The sequence below is a fragment of the Cyclopterus lumpus genome, chromosome 24 (assembly GCF_009769545.1).
Source record: "Cyclopterus lumpus isolate fCycLum1 chromosome 24, fCycLum1.pri, whole genome shotgun sequence".
Lineage (NCBI taxonomy): Eukaryota > Metazoa > Chordata > Actinopteri > Perciformes > Cyclopteridae > Cyclopterus > Cyclopterus lumpus.
Window position 1 is genome coordinate 14,476,018 of NC_046989.1, and position 23,759 is coordinate 14,499,776.

Consider the following 23,759-nt stretch of genomic DNA (forward strand, 5'->3'; position numbering starts at 1 on the left):
GTTCAATCTGCAAATACGAACATAGTAAACCTACTTTCCAAACGTATCCGGTTATTGAACTGCTCATAATTCACCTCAACAAATGGTATTTTCTCTGTAATCAGATTCCTGATGAAACCCGAGCAAGAAAAGAGTAAAGTACTTTTGTCTCTGAACGGTTTACAGGATACAACCTACGATTTTGTTTTTTAGGACAGATTGTGTAAAAAAAGGCAGTTGTTTCGAAGGCAACAGTAGATTGCAGCTCAGAGATGCCTATGTTGCATCAAACAAATATAAAACTAGTTCCTGAGCATAAACCTGTCTGACATCTGATCTGTGCCAAGCCACATAGTCAAAAAAAGGGCGCGGCAGTGTTTGGAGGTAATAAGCGTTTGTTCTCCAGAGGCAGGCACCTGCTCCGTACTGTCAAAGCACACAAAGCCACATCCTGACCGTATCCCTGCAGATTGCTGTTTATGGCCTCTGGGTTTGCAGCTGCTGCAATCCAGTCATTAAGATGCACATTGTAATGAACTGAATTAAAGAAAAGCTAGATTCAAGTTTAAAACAGAATAATGTTAAGACATTATGTTATGAAAAGTGAGGGAAATATATTATTGAAATTCTTTGTGTCTTTGTCTGTTGATGGAAGCGTGAACAATAACCGGTTAGCTGGCACTTAAAAGAGATTTGCCCAAAGCTAATTAGCTAGGTTCGTCAATTCACTTCTTTTTGATGAAAACACCACAGTCACGTCATGTTTCCTGTGAGGCAGGATGTAACAAAACAATGCACATTAATTTAATGGATTTATTAAATTAAATATATATACATAAAAAAAGGAACTGTGGGCAGAACATCGTATTTGTTTGACATGTACCACTGGCTCTAGTGAAGATGCACCCAGTAAGTAAACTATAGGAAGGACTTTTTTGATGCACTTTATAGCTACATAAATACACATTTATATTAATATAATCAAAGTTTATCGGGCTGAGAAACTCTCTGAGACAACATAGAAGAGAATCTAGTCTTCAGTCCTCTCACCTCTAAGGCGTCGCTGTCACAGTCTCCCTCCTCTGGACCTTTCCAGGCTTCCTCAGCGATGCTGTTGACCAGATCACAGAATCTGCCAAAGAAAAGCTCCGTCAATCCAAAATAGAGATCATACACAAAAAAGCAATAAACAGTGGGGTCTACGAGTATTTAGACACAGGAGTCTAAATAAATTAGTAAATGAATACTGATGTGGATCTCTACGCATGTTTAACTGTGTGGTTGTATCGATACCAGGTGAAAGGTTGCAGGATTTATGGTATTCATCATACACTTCATGCACCTGTTCATACAGCCTTAACAACATAACTATGAATATCTCCCTGTGCCTAATGTAGAATTTGCACATGTCGTCTGCCATCCAATCAGTACATGTTGTGGTCGAGTGGCAGTATTTACTGTTGCTGGTGGTCTTGTTCACAAGGGGTTACAGTATGTTTGCATGCACACCTCCCACACAGATAATGACCTTGACCGTTCTCACTGAACACAAGCTGCTAATTAGCTCGTTGTCTCGTCATGCTGTCACACGCGGCCGCCCTGCAGGTGATCCGTGATATACGCGCGCTTATGCATACGCACGCGCCAATCGAGCACAATCTGAGAGGACCCCCCCCCCCCCCCCCCCCCCCCCCCCCCCCCCCCCCCCTTCTTTGCCACCGCCATTGCTTTTTCTCAGAATTTATAAGAAGTGTCGCGTCACAACAACAGCCGACGTGACTCACCGACTCTCACACTCCACATAGTGGAACTGGAAGTGCCCGGGAGCCTCTGATGTGAGAGTCACAAGTCTGAACACTCAGAGCTTCAGCGAGCAGCGAGCGAGGAACACGACGGTCTCCAAATGAAACAAGGTGTGCTCGTGGCGACGCAGACGTGCGAAACTTCCCACCTGAGTTTGGAGCTGACAAGACTGCCTGAACGACTGCTGGGGTGGATACGAGTAGAGACGAGATTCACTAACTGCATCGGGGAGAAGTCTTCGTAGACTAATGTAAATCTTTAGGACCAAATATATATTCGAAGAATTCTAATTGGTTCTATGATGGCTGAGTTTTAAGGACTTCAAATGTATTTCTTGTGAGTAAAAGTGTTTGTTAGAGAAGGTTGTCCACATTGACCGTGATATAGCCCTCAAACAAATGTATATACTGGAAATACATCACATCAATTCGAATAGACGGTTTTCAAAGTAAAATATCTTTTTTTTGTATGAGTCTATACATTATTTCTTTTCAGGAAATTCCTACTCATTGTGCCTTTAATAAATGCCTAATACTTTGTAGAAAAATATATTTTGGTCCTGATCCTCAGCAGTTATTTTCCTAAATATTGTTCACACCCTGGCAATCCAATCTTTTAGATGGCTTATAACGGATTTATAAAGCTTAACCATTAATAAATCCATTCAATAAAGACTGCATTACCAGAAGGGCTCCAGTAACATCTGACTGGATAACATATTAAAGTATATTTGAGCATTTAGCTCAAAGCACCACAATCCGCTCACAGAGCTGCTGGCATGGCTGTAGACTCTTATGTCTTCTTGATGGAAACAAGAAGGACTTTTATTGGAGAATTAAATCCCTCCTTTCAGATTAGGTGCCATAACTAATAAATAAGGTACATTAAAAGAGGAAGGACAATAAATCAATTTGATCACATCCAATAAAGATGTATAGTGTTAACACACTCATAAAGGTTGTGTTTCAAACCCAGAGAGACAGAGAACAGACCTTTTACAGTGCATCTCGGTACAGAAATAGATCTGGAAGTCCTCTGCATTGTGGAGCACGTAGAGGAAGGCACTGCGCTCGTCAAACTTGGAGATGCTGAGGAGAGACGGACCACAGTTAGTTCGACGACTATCCCACGAGAGCAGATATTGCTCAGAATTAATGAAACCTTTCTGACCTATGACATCAGCCACCACATCTCTGGCTGTGCAATAACAGATTGTTTGTCACTACATATGGATAGCCAATCCATCCAAATATAAACCCCAGTACATGTTACAAATACAGGATGCAATAACAACAGAATGCATTGATAGACACAGTAAATAAGCTGTATTTGGAGTATGAGAGTTGGTTTCTGGATAACATCTGGAACACACAGAAAAAACTTCTTTTGCAAATTGTCCAATCAAATGATGCTGAATTTCGGCACAAAAGATGGAACACTTCAATTCGACAGCGAAATGGAAACTTGTATCCGCTGATATGAGCCCTTGTCCAATTGTCAAGGACAGAGCAGTATATTCGGACGACGAAGAGACCGTATGTGTGGTCGTATTGTTGCACTCATTGCTAGTGTGTCCTGCTGACTATCTGCAGGCTGAGTGGGCACAGAGAATGAGTCGTTCCCTAGCAACATGTGAGCACAGCCCTCCACTGATCTGACACTGAATTCCTTTGAGGACCACGGAAAAGGAGACGGCAGCGAGAGAGACATCATGAAAACTGTCCATGATATTAATGGAGCACTGTGATACAGTCTGGAGCGGCGAGAGGTAAAGTCTCTCAAACCTGCACACTGTATGCATTTAATAAAACGCTTGTTTACAATGCTTTTGTGCATGTTTAGATAACTCTGCACACCCGACATGCTAGGCCCTAACCTAGACCTTTACATATGTAAAGTCAGCAGCAGTACATCCGGATATTTGTGTGACTCATATTATATTTTTCTATTGTTACACTTTTCATTTAATCATAAGATTTTTCATTCAACTTATTTTAATTTGGTATATATTTCTGATACGGATATAGATTCAAATCTTGGAACAATGTAGTAGTCTCATTGAGATCGGGATTGCTTAAGATAATACTATACAGTATGAGCATAGACAAAAAAACACTGGAATGGGGATCTATTTGCAGAAATGGAATATAATATTCATAAATGTTTTTATGATTATTATAATTAACTGATGTATAATCAGCTGAAACTAACAATCATTGTGTTTACGTTGCTAAGGATCAGCGCTTCCTATCCACATAGGGAGCAGTTCTTCTTTACAGAGTCTGCTGTGTTTGCTACAGTAGCTCAGGAAGGACAAACTAAACACTGGCTCTAGAGAGAGCCTTTAGCGTTATTATGTTACCTGCAGCTCTCTGACATGCTTGTGAAACTGCAGTAATGTGAGCCACAGAGTGCAAATCTGTGGTGCAGCCATCCGCCGTCTGACTTCTGTTGCTCCTAAAGTAGTGTTGTTTTAGTCGGGGTGGCCCCTGGTCGAGGCGAAGGGCGTTACCACAGTTTTGCACCCACCAGCTCACATTATCGCAGCCTTGGGAAGGGAGGGGTGAGCGGAGGGGTATTCAGTTGGTTGCAGTCTGCCACCTCACCACTAGATGCCACCAAATACACTGTCCCTTTAATAAAAACAATTACTTGAATTGGATTTTAGTTGGACAGTTTGTATCCATGCTGTTGGTCCACCACTTGCCCATACTAACATATCTCAATAACTGTTTGTTGTATTGCCATCACAATGTTACATTTTGCTTTTGACATTCATGGTTCCCAGAGGATTCATTGCAATAACTTTGATGATCCCTTAATCTTCATCTAGTGCCATCGTCAGGTCAAATTGTAACTTTTTTTTAAGACCAAATACTCGTAAAACCTGTTTATCGCTTATTAGCACTGGGTATGCTAATGCTAACATGGTCAACGTCGTATGTAGGGCATGTTGGCTCACAGCTGCCACATTCTTGGCCATGTGTCTCGTGAGGAAAATGATCTTTTTGCAATTGATTCATACCAATAATATTGACACACTTGAGAGATAAAAACACACAACAGAAACAGTATAGGTTTAAAATAATCGGGACATCCCTCTCAATCTCTCGACAATACATTTGTCTGGTAACTTTTGGATATGAACTGGAGCCAAATCCAGCATCTGATGATAAATCTAAACCAACCAACCTCTGGAGAAAGGTGAGAGGTCGTTGTCACGCCACTGAGCTGTAATACGAGTGTGTCATTAGCGGCAGCAGACACTCACCTGACACCTCGCACTGATGTGGCGCTGAAGTTCCACTCGTGAATCCCCTTTTGCTTCAGGAGAGATGAAGACAAATAACATCAGCTTCTGGGAGAGGTTAAAGCAATCAATACACTGACCGGTCGCAACAGATTGATTTTAGTATTAGAGTAGTCTCATTATCTAAAATATGTCAATTGACCCGACAGTAATACAATAGACATTAGTATTTTATTATCACATTGGCTACAGCACATGCATACAAAGGGAAACTTGAAGTCAGTGTAGTTGATGCAGCAGGTTGAATAGGATCAATTTCTGGTGAGCAACTGCTGTTATTTATGTGCTGCCGGTAGGTAAGCATTAATGTACTGCAATATGAGAAAATCAATCAATAAGCAGACGCAAAGGTCTTCATGTAAAGAAACAAGAGACCATTATTGCAATATAACAAAACAGAAAATCTGACATCTGTTAACTTATGTTGGCAAACGTGATAGGTATATTTTATTACCTCATTAATTAGTTTCAGCATTTACATAATGCATCAGTATTGTTTCTATGGTTACTTTCAGCAGGATACAGAGCATGAGCATGTGGTGAAGCAATACAGGACAGATAGTCAGAAACAAGCATTTTCTGTGGATGTTATATATATATATATATATATATATATATATATATATATATATATATATATATATATATATATATATATATATATATATATATATATATTTATATAATAATACAACTTTCAAAGTAGTATATCTGCTTTTATGTATATTTGCCAACAAGAATTGCTAAAACCTGAGTGTCAGAGTTGCTGGATGATATAAATGTTGGACACCCACCTTGTCATCAGGAGCCACATGCCAGATAGACACCGTGTTGTCATCCACGTCTTTGTTTATGGACAAATAGGAAGGCTGGTACACTTTAGTGGGCTCTAATATCAACACCTGGAAAAGAGATACACATGTTGTATGATTCCCGTTATTTAACCAATTAAAATTTGCTGAGCATGCATCGTCTTTTTGGTCATTTGCGTGCTTTAATATGCATATTAAACCGGATATCTGTCCTTTAAATCTGATCCACACTTTGTGAGAGCTGCTTCTGAGCAGGAGTCGCTTACAGGAAATCGGACAGAGGAGATGTCTTTCTTGGTGGCCTCCACCAGAAAGTCCATCCAGAAGTCCACCAGCTCCTGCTTGGGGGCCGGCTGCTCCACGCCGGGTTTCTTAAACTGTTGGTAGATCAAGATGGTCTCCACCAGCGAGCACAGATACCTGAAACCAACCAGAGGGAATCAAAGAAAAAAAACTAGAATTAACTGAGCCCGGAAAAAAATAACCAAATGTCACCGCCGCACGAAACTTAACTGACATCCCATTTCTCATCAGGAAAACATCTGCGAAGAAAATAACTTACTGGCAGATACATTTGCATGTGTATTATATTGCTTTCAAAGCCATGAGCATCGATCAAGAAGGATCACAGAAACAAACAATGCCATATGATTGTGTTTCCATGCCGGGTCTCAGTTCTCTTGGAGGCATTAATGGAAACTTAAAGAGTTTTTCACAGCGCAAACACAAACAGAGAGCAGCAGGCTCGTAAGCACTGCAAAGAAAAAGGAGCTGCCGACGGTTTGCTGTATTCCTCCACAAGTTGTACAACTGATACAGTCTGTAATAATAAGGTGCTGGCCATGGCTAACTAAGAAGAAATCTCACCGACACAAAAAGTTTTTTTTTTTTTATATCGTACCTGTTCCAAGCTGTGTTTTTCTTTTGAGGAAAATCATTTCTTTCCACAGGGCAAGTCTCTTGCATTTTAATACACGTTAAACTGCTGACACAGCAACACAGCAAATTGGCCACAGATGACACTGCGAGTTTCAAGGGAAAGCCGAGCTACACTTCACATCACGATGACACTCGCGCCGTTGACGACGGACGAGGATGTCTAAAATGAGTTTAGTTTTTTTCCGGCATGCTAATCTGTGGGCGGCTTATCCGCGTTCTCACCAGATGGGGGCTCTGAGTTTGAAGAGTTTCTCCGAGGCCTGGATGACCCTGGTGTTGTCGCAGGCCAGGATGCTGGCGCCCAGGAAGAAGCCCACGTCCCAGTAGCTCTGCAGCTTGTCCAGGCTGCCTTTCTTCCCCAACAGGCTGCTCAGTTTCACTCCTGGAGAACAGGAAAGAGTATCAAACACAATAGGGGGATCAATTTTATTACTTCCCTTGAAAGGTCCCTTACTGAGGAGACCGAGATGGTGTCGTGCCAGTGAAATGTTTGTGGCTGCAGGAGTTCATTCTTTCCAGGCTGTTTTAAGAAATCTTATGTATGAATTTATCTGCCGGGTTTATGATTCCGAAAATGAAATAATCGTGGTTTAATCGAACATGAAGTGAAAACTGAATGTTGATGCAAACTGTGCAAAAAGTGTCACCAGCGTTTGTTTTGTTTGAGGAAACTGTCCTATTTCCAAAACCACGATGAGCTTATTTTATTGTGCTTTTAGTGAATCAATTTGTATCTGTTCCTTTGGTGTCATGGCTTGGAGGCCTGTCTTTAAAGAACAGCAACTCTCTACATCAGATTGGGATTGGTGAGTCACAGCCCAGAGTTCCTGTACACCAGACACTTAAAACGGATAACCGGCTCCATCTTAAAAGGACGACTCCCACACAGGGAATTTCAGCTTCTTCCTTCTAGACGGAAGTATTTAGTATCACGGTGTAAAACAAAGCGTTGTAAAAACAAAGCGTTGTAAAAACAGCTTTGTTCCAGCAGCCATCATTCAGGTGAACAAATTAGAAGAATAACAGTGCACTGATTTGTGGCTGTGTGTACTCTTATCATTGTGTCTGTCTTGTTGTCTGTGTTGATTGTAATGCGTGTCGAGATGAACGCCTCACTTTCCATTGCCAAACAAGTCTACCTACGGGTACAAATAAAGTAACCTGAACCTGAACCTGTTCTACACGCTACCAGTCCCAGCTGTGGAGACAGCTGTCTGTTTATAGAGGCATTCGTAGGTCTATGGATTTTACTTGTGATTTTGTATGGATTTTATTCTATATAATGTTTTGTACTATCTGGACCTTGAGTGTTTGACAGCCAAGGAGAGACTGTAAGAAAGGGCTCAACGCCTGTTTATTTTGGATGTTTATTTATAATTGTGATAATGGTTTCGGCTTCTGCTGCTCTACACTCCCTGCTGCAGTGACCAGCCATTTGGAGAGGCAGGTGTGGGGGGGGGGGATTCACAGGGATTAGTGTAGGGGGAAAGCACGGGTCCAGAGGGACTCAGGGTGGGGCTAATTTAGGGAGCTGCAGGCGGATTCCCAGGACTACTTGCTCCGGTTCCCACATTCCTGAGCTCCTCTGAGTCTCAGATTCCAGAGCCGACCCAAAGGATTGGGAACAAGGGCTTAACAGGAAGAAAGTCATTTTACGTATGATCTGATTTCCTTAATCAAAGTAGCAATAATCAATATTTTTTATAACATACTGGATCGAAGGACTAAGTGTGATGTGTGACAGAGGCTGCAGGTAGTGATGCACACAGAGTATTATCATTTCCCTCAGCTCTGTGTATCTGTATAGCTCTAAAAAGACAGATATCCAATGCTGCGTCCACTCACCCACTTTACGAAGTTCGAAAGATGTTTCAAACTGGTGCCCGGCCGCCAGGAGCAGAACGGCATAGTTGATCCCAGAGTGTAGTGTTGGCTCTGACTCAAAGCCCTTTTTAAACCTGAAAGCAGAATAAAACAAATGACTTCAATAAATAATAATAAATGCGTCATTCCACACCCCAAAGCATGTCTGAGATAAAGGATGGCTTCATTGGGCTCCCCGGCTTCCTGAGACACTTCAACTCACAACAACAATTACAACCATATTGGGTTGGGACCACAGACCTGCAAACCGCCACTGTGAGTACCCTAAAATTCTCATTTATTTAATGAGCAATCTGTTGTGCTGAGGGAAGGGGTGTGCATGTTATTAGGAGCCTCTGCCAAATTGTGACATGGATCTGCAAATAATAGCCAGATGGGAGCTCGATTACGCAGGCATCTTATTCAATCGAAGAGCAATTTCCAGATAAAGGCAACGAGCAGCCTTCTGTTATCATCATTGCTCTGTTATCCATCATATATCATAGACTCCAATGACTGACATACTCACGGGAGATCGCAAACAAGATAGTACCAAGTAACACCGTGGTTTCAATCAGAACTGCCTTCCTGGATTCAACAAGGTGCTGGAAACCCTCCACATGCATCTCACTCTCTGCTGACTCATTAACATCGAGCACATCCCGCAGGCTGCCTTTTGTTTTTTTTGGCAGAGCACTCACGCTGCGAACATCCAGCTTCATCATCTGCAGGTCTGAACCAGGTTTAGATCTTAAAATGACTCTCCAAAAAACAGTGCATTAGCACCTGAAAGGACTATTATACAGACAGTAAATGTATGAAATGACATATATAAATATGAGCATTCATTGTAATGATAGAATTAAAAACAAATAAATTCCCTCATTCATTCGCATAGGACTAAACCCCTACTTGAGATCGCTGGGCTTCCTCATTATATCTGGCAATAACTTTTATTTGGAATTCATGTATCTTTAGTTTGTTTAAGGGATTCAATCATGCAATTCAAGATCATCCATTAAATGTGTGTTTTGAATCCCAATTTAAATGCAAGGATATTTTGATACATGACAAATTATCCTGTGACTTCATGTGTTTCCTATGTTAGATATGTTTATCCTTACTGCATTACTCAAATGTATACATCGCACCTGTGTGAAATGTTCAGGCTACAACCTTTGTACCGAGAAAGTAGGACCATTTAACTAAACTAAAATAACCCCATGGTCACATTTTGTGGTTAAAGGAAGCGATGGACCTCCTTAATTTATAGAAACGTGACAAATGTGAGAAAATATAGAAGACCATTGAATTATGCTACGCCTTACATAAACACACTGTAACGATCATTATCTCAAAACACTACACCGTGTCATACCTACATAGATCTTTGAAGCAAGAGTGTTTATGTATCGGTACCTGACTATGTTCTTCCTTTTAAGAAATCAATAAGAACTGCACTGGTGTCAGTGAGGCGTGGTGCATAAGTAAGAAAAACCCTCAACCTTTAAACGAGGCATGCACTTTTACTGAAAAGGGATTAAGCCTATTAAAAAAGGGAAACATTGCAAGCGTACGATTTATTCGAGAAACAAGATCTTCCAAATGAGGCTTTAGTGGTCGTATGAGCCACGGAGATGTTACCAAATTACCATATCACAAGGCAGACCTTTTAACATCAATATATGACTTTAAATCCTCTTGGTTTTTCCATATTGGTGTTTCCCCTGACTTAAAGGGGAAACACCTTTATGATCACAGCTATTAAAGTCTTCTACTCACGGCACCATTCACAGCAAACTCTTGATCCCGTGGTGCCACAATCCAGTGAGTCACCTCAAAGACATCCATCATGCATCTTGCCCTTGGAAATATTTCTTCTATATGCATACGTGATACCCAACATCCTGCCCGGCTCTCTCACCAGTGTGTGCCGCTGTCTCTGCTCGCCGTGTCAGTGAAGTGAGACTCCAGGAACATGTCCTTGTAGATCCGCCCCACCAGGCAGTAGATGTCCGAGGCTACCTGCTCCTCGTCCTCCATCAGCGGCAGCATTATGTCCAGAGCCTTCTGCCTGTCGCCCGGCAGGTTTCTCCTACGCTCACAAACACACAGCATGCAAAGTCAGTAGGGATTTCAATTGAGTGTGCAGCAACGAAGCAACACACACGGAGAGAATATCTACCCCAGCATGTGGGACACTTGGGTGTCAGGACATCTTAACCTCTGCTACACCAATTAAAGAGATTCTTTGGTTTCATTGTCTCTTGGAAGTCCTTCAAACTTCACTGATAAATCGTACACTCCGTTATTTAAAAAGGTGACGTTTGCTGCATTTACTCCAGAAGAATTGGCACATTTCCTAAAGATCATTAATTACATTTCAAAAGGCTGGTTTAGACAGTTCACATTCCATTCAACACTCCTTTCCACTGCTTTCTATTTTGAGTAAGGAGACATAAGCACACACATCATGAAGGGAGTAACAGGTGACACGCCTTGAGCACTTAACAACAACTGGAGACATAAAACAAGAGCACTGTCAGCCAATTCTACTCCCAAGCACTTCATACACTACATCCCTATTTGGCCAAATTTGCTCATGATCCAAATGTAGTATTAGTCTTATGCATTCAATAAATCTTCTTTCTGACACCTGAATGTGGGGACAGGACACCTTAAAAAGAGTACTCCATAATATTGTTGCACTCACAAAGGGTCCAAATCGATGCGACAGAACCAGAGATATTGTTTATTCTTCCTCGTCAAAACTTAGCTCCTACATTACCCACAATGCAGCTGCCTTCAGCAGGATCAGGGGGCTAATGTAGCCTCGAGTAGCGAGCCTCAAGTAGAGATGAGGATTGGGCTACAGGTCTGGCAAACTCGCCTTTTTCCAAGGCCACGCCCCCAGAGTTGTTTCATTTTCTAACTTGACCCTATTGAAATTGAAATTGCTAGGATATTTTTGAACATTGGGAGCATTTCTGGGGTACGTAGACATTTTTAAAACTAATCATATTTGGCACGCTTGTCAGGCTTGGTGAAAATAGCCATATGATCAAGGAGTCAAATTTTTGCAATTCATAGTTGCTCTCTAGCGCCCCCTAAAATGTTGACCGGCGACGCCCCTCACCCAGAATGTCCGATTGACTTGAAATTGTTCACACATGTTCACTTACACCTGCTCTACAAAAAAGCCTCTCAGACCCCTAAGGTCCGCCTACTTAGATTTTCCGCCATTTTGAATTTTGTAAAAGACACCTAATTGACTTTCTTAACTACATACTTGGTCCAAATCAACAAAACCTGTATCAATCAAATCATTGAAGCCAGATGACGTAGAATGTGTCAACTGTTTATTTATATCTCATTGTGGTAAGGATCTATGGCCCAATGAACATCTTAGGGGCGTGTCTTGTTTTTCAATGCTCATAGCGTCAACACTATTGGGAGTAATCAGTTTGAAACATGGCATGTTAGTGCGCATGGCATGCCTTAACTTGAAAAGAAATATTGTGCAATTTGAACACTAGGGGGCGCTACAATAATTCGCTGCCCATTTTTCACGTTTTTCACTGGTTTTTGGCACTTTTCGCCGTTATACATTTACCGTTATCTCCCACAAAAATGATCCGATCGACTTCAATCTTCTTTCCAGCATGATCAGAAGGCCATGAACATGATTATTCTGCAAAAAACGTCGCTTGCACCCACTCTCACTTGTCGTTAAAAATATTCAAATAAAATCCCACTTTCTGTGCTTTGTTATGCTAGAGACTGTTGCTTTAACTAAACCAATCTTTCCAAAGATAATCATGAATGATGCCAGTCAAGCCCTGAACACATTTCCAAGAAAAAACATTCGAAATTGTCATTGGAACACCAACTAAAAAAATAAAATGACAAGTTTTAGACCAGAATATATATGTAATATATATATATGAAATATATATATATACATATATATGTATATATATATATTTTAAATACATATTTGTTTTAAATATAAACTTTTTTTTAGATAAAATGTTCAAACAGTGTATGCATGTTACATAACTTTGACTTAACATGGCTAATTTTATTATTTATTTTACATTTTTGATAGACTATAGACTGGCATTTTTATGAAGATATTTTATTCTCCTCTTTTTTTCACTATTTTGTACATTTATTATTATTTTATTGTTAGAACCACTTTGTAAAAGTGTAAGTGATATTTAAAGTTATATTATTGTTGTTACTGTTAATCTTCTCTATTTTGTCTTTTTTCTGGCTGTAGAGAGAATCATGTCAGCCCTACTGGCAAAAGAATATCGTGGTTACGCGACAAACGGTAAAACGTACGACCGGCGTCCCCGTGTTCTCGGCCGAGCGGGTCGGCGTCCCGCCGGCGCCCCCGACTGCCGCGGGTGAGCGAGGACCCGTTCATTGCTGCTCGCAGCTTTAATTCACAATTACATTTTTTTCTCTAACAATTGTCAATAAATAAATGGTCTGACTCACGCATGTAGTCAATTATAATCCAAGTTATCCGTTTATTAGGTAGACCTGACTAAGTTTAGTACAACAGCCCTGCTATAAATCTTACCATAATGAAGGCTATAACGTTCAGTTTGGTTGACACTGTAAAAACAAAGAACGAGACCGATTCAACTTTATGGTACTTTCGGAGGCTGTTCTTTGGTCTTGGCGCCCGTTGACTCGTACTGCGTTAGACTTAGAGGTGTTTCTGATGCTCCAGACACTTTAACTGGACGGTAAGGAATGAAAGAAAACATCAAATACAAGACAGGGAATATCACAAGGGATCTAGTAATAAAACAAAAAAAACACAACTGAATGTGGACGCAGCTACAACCAGAACTCTGAGCACCAGGAGGCCCAGACCACCACTGAACCAAGCAAAACGGGTGTTTGAATCCCCCGACTGTTGCTTGTTTGTTTGGGCAGCTTGGGAGGCTTTCCTGCAGTGGACCACAATGTCTGCGGAGTCCGTGTCGATGTCAACACTCAAGCACGAAATATTACCCTGAAAACCAAATTGACTGTAAGCAACAGAACATGTCACATTACTGGACATGCTATTTTAAATCACAGGGGAACTGTGTATTGCAGCGCAGGAGCGCCGAAGCAAAGAGACAGAGCCAAGAATCAGACAAGAGCTGCACAATGTGCTCTCGGTAATCGGCGCTATACATCAATCCTTAATGGCCATGGTATATTAATCGGTTAGGATAATACCATCACTTAAGATTATTATTTGTACATGCTTCTCTTCATACTCGTTTTATTAAATAACGTATAGGGCATTAATACCAACTAAGGTCCCTTATATCTTCACGAATATCCTCATTATTATGTTAATTTAAGCAGCAAAGTGCTTCACAATCTCTATTCCATGAGGGCAATTTTTGTTCTCGAGGGATGAATTTTTGACAAGGCTTTGTTCTCGAGTTAATGAACGTGTCAAAACACAGACTTCAGAAAGAGATGCGTGGTGTTGCGGGGATCAGTCTCACACACACACACAGCCACAACGTGTGATATAAACAAATCGTGGCTCCAATCCAGAGCGTGAAAGTTAAATAAAACATATGAGCTGACAGCTATTACCATGGAGACCGTCCGGAGGGGAGGGCGCTCAGGGAGACGAGACCCTCCCCCGCCTAATGCATCAAGTTATTTCTCCCTTTCTTCTCTCCAGAGTGCTGACTGGTATTTGGATGGAGGAGATTCTTCCTCTGCTCTCGTCAGGAGACCGGCAGCGTCTCACAAGCCTGACGCCGCCCTGCTGCCGACAAGAGGCTGACGGCAATTAGTCCAGACACTCGTCAACCCCAGAGATCCGTCTGGAGGCCGAGCCCCGACTTTTAGACCATTCGCCGTGCGTTCATTAAGGCGCAATATTGATGTCTCGGGGCTCGGTGTGCTGCACGCCGCCGGGTAATGATTTATAAAAGTCCACTTGAATGGTGAACATTTATTTCTGGTTCGGGTCTCAAAAGAGAACAATCACTCTATTGTCTCTCACAACGCACCATTACCTCATGACAGTAGCCTCTTTTTGAAGACGACTGTGTGATATCGGTAATTTCATATTCAAATCTTCAATATAGTTATTTCACCGGTTAAATGTCCAAAATTACACATCCTTTATGAAGATGGAAAAGGCAGCTTCTATTGGGGAACACTAAACTGTCCACTAGGAGAGGGCAACATGTATGAAAATCTCTATAACTATGGAGGTTATTATTAGGGCATCTTGGTGGGTAAGAGGTAGAGAAAAGCATTGGCGAGCTTACAATATTTCAATATATTTTTCCACACTAATATAAATAAGTGCATTATATGTTTTCTGGAAAATTAATAGAACAACTGAACCAAACAACCAACTGGGAATATCAATGTCTAGATTGGGGAGTTAAACACTTCATACCACTGATGAAAAAGTCATGCTAAAAACCAATGTTGCCAAAAACATCTTCACAAACTGAAATATTAAAGGATATATATTAGTTACTATGGTATACATGATATGATGCTAAGAGGAATTAATATCATCCCAAGGTATATTGTCGTATTACCTTCTCTGACACCAAACATTGCATGTATTTCTGTGGATTCCAGTCTATAAATCATTGTCCAAATCCTCTTATACCTCATGTACCACATGAACAATTAAATTGTCAGCACACATTGCATAACAATCACTTGTAAGCGCTATATAGTTACATAGTTACAGAGACTAATCCTACTTTGTTGAATAGGTCAGCTGACACCGTACAGACCTCCCACAGATGTTTGTCTCCACTAAACTGAAGGGAGTGTCTTCTGTCATTAACACCTATCGTATGAATCTGTCTGACACAATGTCTCAGCGTTGCTGCCCGCAGCTCATAAACACAATATCACATCCTGGTAATATGCTCGACAGTAACAGCGTAAACACACGCGCATCTTGGCACCAAGCAGAAATATTTTCCAATTGCTGCCAAATTAAAGAACAGCATGCTTTACTGCCGTTTGAGGCCGCCGCACCACGAAAACCGCAGGACGTTTACAAGAAAGGCAGCCGGTGAGAAGCAGGCAGTCAAAAGCTCTCTGTGTCGTACATCTGTCTTTTCCCCTGAGCACAGTAGCAGCACACGAATGATGTATGCTGCTTTTTCAAGATTTAACTGGAGTTTTGAGAAAAGTTCTCCCCACCGTTAAAACCCTCTTTATAAAAACAGATGAAGCCAAGATAAACTGGTTGGTTGATAAATGTATATGTAAGCGATAACTTGGAAAGAACAGGAACGGGCGGAGGTGAAGAGGGAGTTTCCTCCAGCGAGTTTTCGAACATCTCAGAGAGCATCGTTGTCTTTCCGGTGGGACCGCCGACAAATGGGACGGCAAGTTTGATTGGCGAGAAGATTCCTTTTCAAAGTCGGACCACACCGTTTTGATTATTACCGATTCCGACTTTCTTTCAAAGAACTATAATCTACAGCGAGAGTCCAGATTATTTTTTTCACCGCCATCCCTAAACAAAAAAGTCAAGCGCTCTGAAGTCGGCGTTGACCGTCAAATAATCTAAACGTTATGCTTTACTGTGTTAGTGCCATATATAGTGGTTATTTGCTTGAAAACACACAATTCACATGATTAGGAAATACATTGTATTTTTATCAAATACAACAACAACATGGCATTATTGGCTTTGTTAATGGATTATAAGCTTTTAGGAAGTTAAACACCTCATAATCCCCTTTCTTATATCTGTTTATATTGCTGGGAAAACATCTAGAGCACATTCTAAACCTGAGCCAATTTACCAATAAATCCTTAAACATTACAATTTTAATTAACTTGTTAGAAACCATTTTAGAAGACATACAACATATAAATATTACATTAGTAAAGATGTCAGTTGAACGCTTGCGGTTCGGTAAAAGCTTTGAAACTATCTGAAGGCACTCCATGTTGAAGTCATATCTTTGTTTGGTACAGTTTGGGACAGCAGAGCAGAAGATGAACTCATGCTCAGGTCGGCCTCAGCAAGAGCTATTGGTTGTCTGCGGTTACCTGCAGTTCAATGTACCCTGTGTACAAACTGTGGACCGACCTTTGATTTAAAAAAAGTGTGTTTTCCATGGCTACGACATCAATAATTTAATTTGATTCATTTAAAGTTAATTTAACTTAATTTACTCCTACAAAGAACACTTGTTAGCAGCAGCTTGCCACTCTGGTCAACATATAACGCACAAAGCCAAAGCAATTAAAGGCGTTATGCTTAAAAACAACTTCTGGCAATGAACACATGAATAAATACGTATGCAATATCTAAAAATACTAAAGTAACTAGGCTGTGCCAAAGCTTAAAAATCACTATGAAGAATTGAGAAGAATTGGACAGAAGAGCATAGAGATGTCCTAGAGACGACGTTCGCTAATATGTGTTCATCAAAAAGTCTATTTTGTTAGCTTTATTATCAATACGTCACACTGCATTGTTCACATGTCATCACAACATCAAAGCCCCCCCACGCAAACCAAAACCTGCTCTTTAGATAAATAAAGACATACAAAGCTGTGCAAACTGAATGTGTACAGCCTACACACGTCTCCATGTGCAGGCTGGCTGGTAGCGGGTTAAGTGTCACCATGGTGTATCTTACCGATTCAGTGCAAAGGCGTAGTGGAACTTCACATGTGGATGGGCCATGGGGTCAAAGGTCGGCAGCTTCTCCAGAGTCTCCACCAGCTTCACGACGGACTCATAATCCTGCACGATAAGTGAGGGACACACTGGTGAGGGTGCATTTTCTACTGATTGCAAAGCATTGTAAGTATCCTTGCACCAAATGTCCTCCACTACACACTTCTGATGTCTTTTCATTCACTCTGATTCTCAACTGTCTGCTTACCGCCAAAAGCACAATAATTAAGAGGCGCCTTTGTCATATTTTTGCCAACATAGTCACTGTACCCAAAGCATCTTGAATAATTCAGCACGTCCTCAATGCTCGTTGTTCTAATGAATGATTCATGAGGATGAGCGCTGCCTATGGCGAGTGGGAGGATCTGGACGGTGCAATGCGGAGACTAAAGAGAGGAAAGAGCGCCAGATTTAAGACGAGCAGACCAAACGCTTCGCCTGGAGCCCTCCATAGGCGGTCTGCGATGAACCCCGTTTGAGAAAGCGGAACTCGTAAAAAAGGGACAACGTTGACGGATTGATGCTGAGGCAGGCACCTCGCTCTAACCTGTACAGTAGGTCCGTACAGTGGCTTCCTCTGCCGAGGTCAGGAACATGAGCAGCAGCCGCAGAACATCTGTGCTCAGTTAGCAATTGGTTTGAACTTTAGAGGTGCACCGGTGGTTAGATGGATGTCTGATACCTTCATAGCGCATCCTGGAAACCTTTTGGGATGTTGGGCTGGAGGTTTTTGCGTGGCCTCCTCTAAAGAGTTGTGTTCTCAGTGTGCAAAAACACAGTTATGGCAAGGTTTTAATCTGGTGATGAGAGGTGCATCCTGATTGGTTCAGTTATTTTTTTTTAAATGCAGGTCGTAATTGAGCAATACTTTTCATGTAAACACAATATTTTGACATTTGAGATGTTATTGTTAGCCTCCAAAAGTCTGATAAAGATTCAAAATTGTTTAATCAGCAATTATTGTATTTTATTTTTCACAATTATATGGGACATTTTACCGTTAACTATAATCGTTAATTGTGGACCTTTATTACATTTAGATTTATGATTAACAAGGACTGTGTCCTAATTTTGTGTTTATTATTTTTGTGGGGGTTTGAACTTTGAACTTTTAATTATAAGATCCCTCTGAAGTAAATACATATCTATGATCCTCATGGGCTGTCTATGGTGGCAGGAAAACTAAGAGATTGTTCTACAGCACAAAGGCCGGTTGCTTTATGGCACAGAACAAGAAGAGGACGCTTTGCTTTCAGTGTAAATTGAGTCTGGGACATAGTGAAATGAATAAAATTCACTCCCAATGTGCCTATTCTCTTCTGAAAAACAACAGGAAGCAACAACTACCGACTGTCTTCCCATATTATCCAATTTGTTAAATTATCCTCAGGCAGCAGGCTCAATTCGACACACGACAACAACATGCTGATGTTTACACAGAGCAGGTGTACCTGGATGTCCCGGTACGTCAGCAGCAGGTTGATGACGATGTCGATCGAAAGGCACTCCACGTTGTCCAGCCGCTGCTGGATGCGGCTCAGCTCGGCAGCCAGCTCCATGCCGGTGTACAGCTCCCGAGCCTTACGGATCTCATTCAGGATCGTCTCTCGGAAATACTGGCTGTGAGACAAGAAGATACACAGTTTATGAATGTATGATTAAGAAATCTAAAACACAGTTTCCATTATTTAAAGTTAGTTCAATTCGGAATGTTTTTCCTTTCTGAAAACCATACTAACCAAATTGCTTTCGGTAGTTTATATCTCCCTGAGGGGCATTTCTAACATGATTTAGTTTTTTAATTAATTTCAGATTGCTCTCCAGTGAGAGGAGCTACTTTCCGTTAGTTTTTCAGAGGAATTAGTTCATAAATGTGTGGAAATATTTCCACTTTTAGTAAAGTAATTTAAAGTAAAACTAACAACTATATTTCATACATTTATTGTTTAATATATCATTATTGTGACTGACCGAGGTCGGGGCCTCATAACTCCCGATATTAGTTTCACTGAATTTTGTGGAGGAAAGCCTTTAATTAAGACAGATTAACTGAAAGCAGGGTTATTTACAAACACACAATTGGATACCCTCTTCTCATATAATCTTTCATATTTTTGAACACACAGCAATTGATGAATAGACACCCTTTTAAGTTGTACGTTTACAGCACATAATTTGTTGGATCTTCATTCACGACTCCACATTTGATAACAATAGCTTTTTGAATGATTTTGAAATGTTGTCAAAATATTTTAGGAGTATACCGCAAACAGTACATAAATGTAAAGGTAGCACAGGTCTCGTATATAGCAGACTAAATTAAATCTGTACTCGATAGTTTATTATAAATAACAGTCGTGCTCCTTCACACAATGTACAGATTGCATTCTACTCCAATACCTGTGATTGCTGAGCAGAACACACTCTGCTTGGCTCAATAGTTATAACTTCATGCATCTTGGTATCCAGGAGACAGAAGCTTAATCAAATTGCACGTTTTTCTTCTGTGCGGCTGTAAAACCGGAGTCCCTATTCCTGGAGCTGAGCTGACTGGCTGCTGCATCGCCTGTTGGCAGGAAGGCCGAACATATTACCCCAGCAACTAAGGCGGTGTAAAAAGTTAAATAAAAGTAGATCACCACCACGCAAGTCAAGGTTGAGGGATGCACGACATGGAAATAATTACAGCAAGTAAAAATAGTAAGAGTGGGATAATAAAAGAAAAGAGAAACAGTCACAGTGCTCCTCAAACATGAACACCAGCTGGATTTTTAAGAAACACTTTAATGACGTCTGCCTCATCTTATAAATGACAAAGAGATTGAAACCTTAAAAAACTGAGATACCTCAGCTTGTATTTACAATAAAACCAGTTGAACATTGTTTTACCATATATCCTCATATGGCCCCTACTTCTGTACATTGCCTTCAGAGGAACTTCTTGTTCACGGACAGCTTAAAATAGTACCCCAAAAAATATTTTCCTTCCACATCCACAAACGCATTGCTTTGCTCTAAATGTGAAAGTGTTTCCTTCAACAGTATATGACAATTAATGGTCATCGCCATTTTCAGGATCGCAGGGAAATAACCTTCTAATTATATTCAGCCCTTCAAAGCCAAACTGCAGTAACCACTGAATATTTTGTCCAACGTGAATTAAGACAGACTATTATTATGGCATCGAAATGTATAACTTACCAAAAACAGCATCTAGAATTATCACACATAAGCAGGAAGGCTAACTTAGCTTAAGCAGGTGATATATAGTTAGCTATGCTTAGCTAAAGCTAACGCTACAACTAAAGATAGATTTCTCCCTGGCTGTGATCTGTCACCAACATAACGAACATAACCACCATAACCAACATAACCAACATAGCATCGTGAACCAACACAATTCATTACTCCACATCGCTATCTGCGACATTAACTCAATCAAAATGGGCAACAAACACTAGCTCAGCAGACTAGCATCAATGCTAACTACCTTCTTGACTTTTGAAATGTGTGTGATTATGCGCAACCAAGTAACCTTTAAATCAGTCAGGGTAGTAAATTGTGGATTTATTCATTATTGATTTCAATATGTTACTGGCAATATTACTATGGGCAAAACAGAGATACATGTACATTTTGTTTGCAGATAGATACTTTGTAATCAGCCTAAACATGCATACAATTAAGGCATTACAACCTTTTACAATAGTTTCAAGATAGCTTGAAAACGTAAACAGTTTGTTCTGAATTTCCCTGCTTTTGTAGTAATTGGTCTCTGCCTTTGTAGAGAAGTAACAACTTCAAAAACAGGGATTTTGTTTAGCATCCTTGTTCATGGAGTATATTTGGGTCCCACCACACTAAGTTCCTTGTAGGTGTAAACCAACTTGGCTAATAAAAAAGTTGATTCTGATTCTGATGATGATGGATAGCATCGACAGTATGTTTGTAGAGGGATGGTAATTATGATTGACAAAGAGTAATCTTTGGCCCAGTCCAACCACCATCAGCCCTGCAGTGTACTTACTGGGAGTTTGCCTGGGACACTTTGAGCACCTGGATGAAGCGGTCGAGCAGTGGCATGCAGATGGGCCCCAGCAGCATCTCAAAGCTGGGCTGCATCAGCTCCGTCAGGCCCTTCATCAGGCTGCTCTCGCAGCAGTACACCTTGTTGTGGGGCGTCACCATGTACGGGATGAAGGTGTAGTTGGCTGAGCAAGTCTGTTGATGCAAGAGACAACGTTTTGGGAAATAGCTATTGGTATATCTAAGCATCAGAGGACTCTTTGTGTATACCATTGTGGGTTGGGTGTGAACGAGGCAGTATTTTAGCCAAATGTGGGTGTATTATTTTTGAGAAACCAAAAGACTTGATAATTAGATTTAATGTGACCCGAGAGGGATAAAAGGACACACTGTATATTTTTTATAATATCTGTATTTGAATCTTCACGTCTTCAATAGACATAGTTTTTTTGAGTTGTCTAGACAGTCTAACCACAATCACAATGTCCATTTGGACATTGTGATTGTGACAGCTCTTCTGCAAATCGTATCGCACCAACTTCCTTTGCAGCTGGATTTGCCCGTTGCCATGGAACTTGTCATTTCCATTTTTTTCAAGCACTAATTTGACTTCTCGTCAATGTTGGCTGAAAATTCAAAAGCCCACTCTTGTCCTTCTGTTCTCTACTTGAAGTCAATCTGCTGAAGAAGATTTTGTGATACAATTGGCTAGTACTGCTAGTAAATGGACCTTGGAGAGAGATTCTTGTGTCAACTTCTATTTCCAATTTCACTCTCAACTTTTAGGTCAATATGGAAAAGTGCCAAAAAAATAAGAATACAATTTAAACATGTACAATTCAATGACAATTGGGCAACTCCATCTTCTGAAGAAGATTGTGTCGTATAATTGAAGGCTCCAGAATAGTTAGTAAATGGACCTTGTGGTGAGATTTTCTTTTGTCATCTTCTGTTTCAATGTCAAGAATACACTTTCAATTCAAACGATTACTTTGCTTTTTTTCAGTCTGTACATTTACAAATTACAATGCTATATTGCCATAAAAGATAGGTCACTTCATGCAGTTATTATAAAGTAGATCCATACATGTATCAATAACCACACTTAGAGTATAATGTATCATAAGCAGTGTCCTTACAGGGCAAAATTATGCATTTACAGTAAAAACAAACCGTCATTACAATATTACCTCATCTATTTAAACTTTTTAACAAAAGGCTCTTTACAACCGATTTTACTGCATAGATTACATTTTACATGGAGGAAGCAGATTGCCTGGAGGAAGTCTGCTCCATTTCCCCTGTTTCAGACCGTTTCAGGTAACAACATGAGCGTTCGGCTCTGATCCGTCCTCACAGACAATAGTGTTTGTGTTGCGTGGTCTTCACTGAACCAGTCTACACAGGCAGCAGGTGCCGACAGTCCTGTTCGGAGCTGCTTTCTTGCAAATGCAAACAATAACAGCCGCGTACTTACACATTCTACTTAGTGCAGAAGCCTCTGCTGCTCACCGAGTACACATCTCTACCCTGTTATTCGCTGCAGCCGCGGCATACGCAAGAGCAATTTTGTTTCATGTCTGTTTCAGTTTTAGCTGCAGTTGTACAGTAGCACTAAATGTGTTCTTCTTTATTTACTCAGCTCTAATTCTTGACATCTGTGTTTTGTCTGGAGCAAGATTTCCCATATTCCGTGTCTGTATTTGTTTTAACTTGACATTATTCTCCAGCAGCGATTGTGACGCTTCTGTTGCCGTGGCCTTGCACTGCCGAATAAACAACGAGGAAACACGTGGATGTGGTGTTTGCAGCACAGAGAAAAAGAGAGAAAGAGACAGAGAGAGAGAGAGAAAGAGGCAGGAAATCCACTTTTGACATCCTCAAGAGAGGCAGCAGAGGCATTTTCAAGGAGTGCTATTCCCAGAATGTCAGATGTGTGGTGAAACACAACATGAGAGCGTCTGAAGGCGGTTGGGCTGCATACCCAGCTGCATCCTGACGGCTTTAAAACTCTGCCATGGTTTTAGCTCTTCATGCAGCCTATTTGAGAAAACACACTGCTGCTCACGCTGCCAACAGAAAGAGAAAGAACTGAAAGGAAGGCGCGGCATTGAAGCAATGAAATCCATCCGCAGATAACTACTTCCTGCAGTGGCGGTGCATGCCTTTTATAAATAAACCTGTGACCCCTGTTTCTGTTAGACGTAACCAGACAGGTTGCAAGATCCTGAAAAATGGGAAATCCGCTATAAATTGCTCCTCTGTGTGTTGCTGCAGGTCATTTGAAGCTAACTGCCGCAAGACGCTTACAGGTAACAAG

At 40.8% G+C, this 23,759-nt stretch overlaps 1 protein-coding gene across 1 annotated transcript in view; it reads right to left on the reverse strand.

Annotated features, from left to right (window-relative positions):
* The window catches only part of map3k5 (mitogen-activated protein kinase kinase kinase 5), a 63,331-nt gene that overhangs the window by 17,360 nt on the left and 22,212 nt on the right, over positions 1–23,759 (reverse strand). The window contains exons 4-14 of the mRNA XM_034527004.1: positions 21,441–21,634; positions 18,865–19,033; positions 17,373–17,479; positions 10,631–10,801; positions 8,689–8,801; positions 7,066–7,225; positions 6,171–6,324; positions 5,887–5,994; positions 5,054–5,106; positions 2,775–2,870; positions 1,030–1,111 (exon numbers count right to left, since the gene is read on the reverse strand). Of these exons, the coding sequence (XP_034382895.1) occupies positions 1,030–1,111; positions 2,775–2,870; positions 5,054–5,106; positions 5,887–5,994; positions 6,171–6,324; positions 7,066–7,225; positions 8,689–8,801; positions 10,631–10,801; positions 17,373–17,479; positions 18,865–19,033; positions 21,441–21,634 (1,407 nt within the window). The remainder of the gene's footprint in view (positions 1–1,029; positions 1,112–2,774; positions 2,871–5,053; positions 5,107–5,886; positions 5,995–6,170; positions 6,325–7,065; positions 7,226–8,688; positions 8,802–10,630; positions 10,802–17,372; positions 17,480–18,864; positions 19,034–21,440; positions 21,635–23,759) is intronic.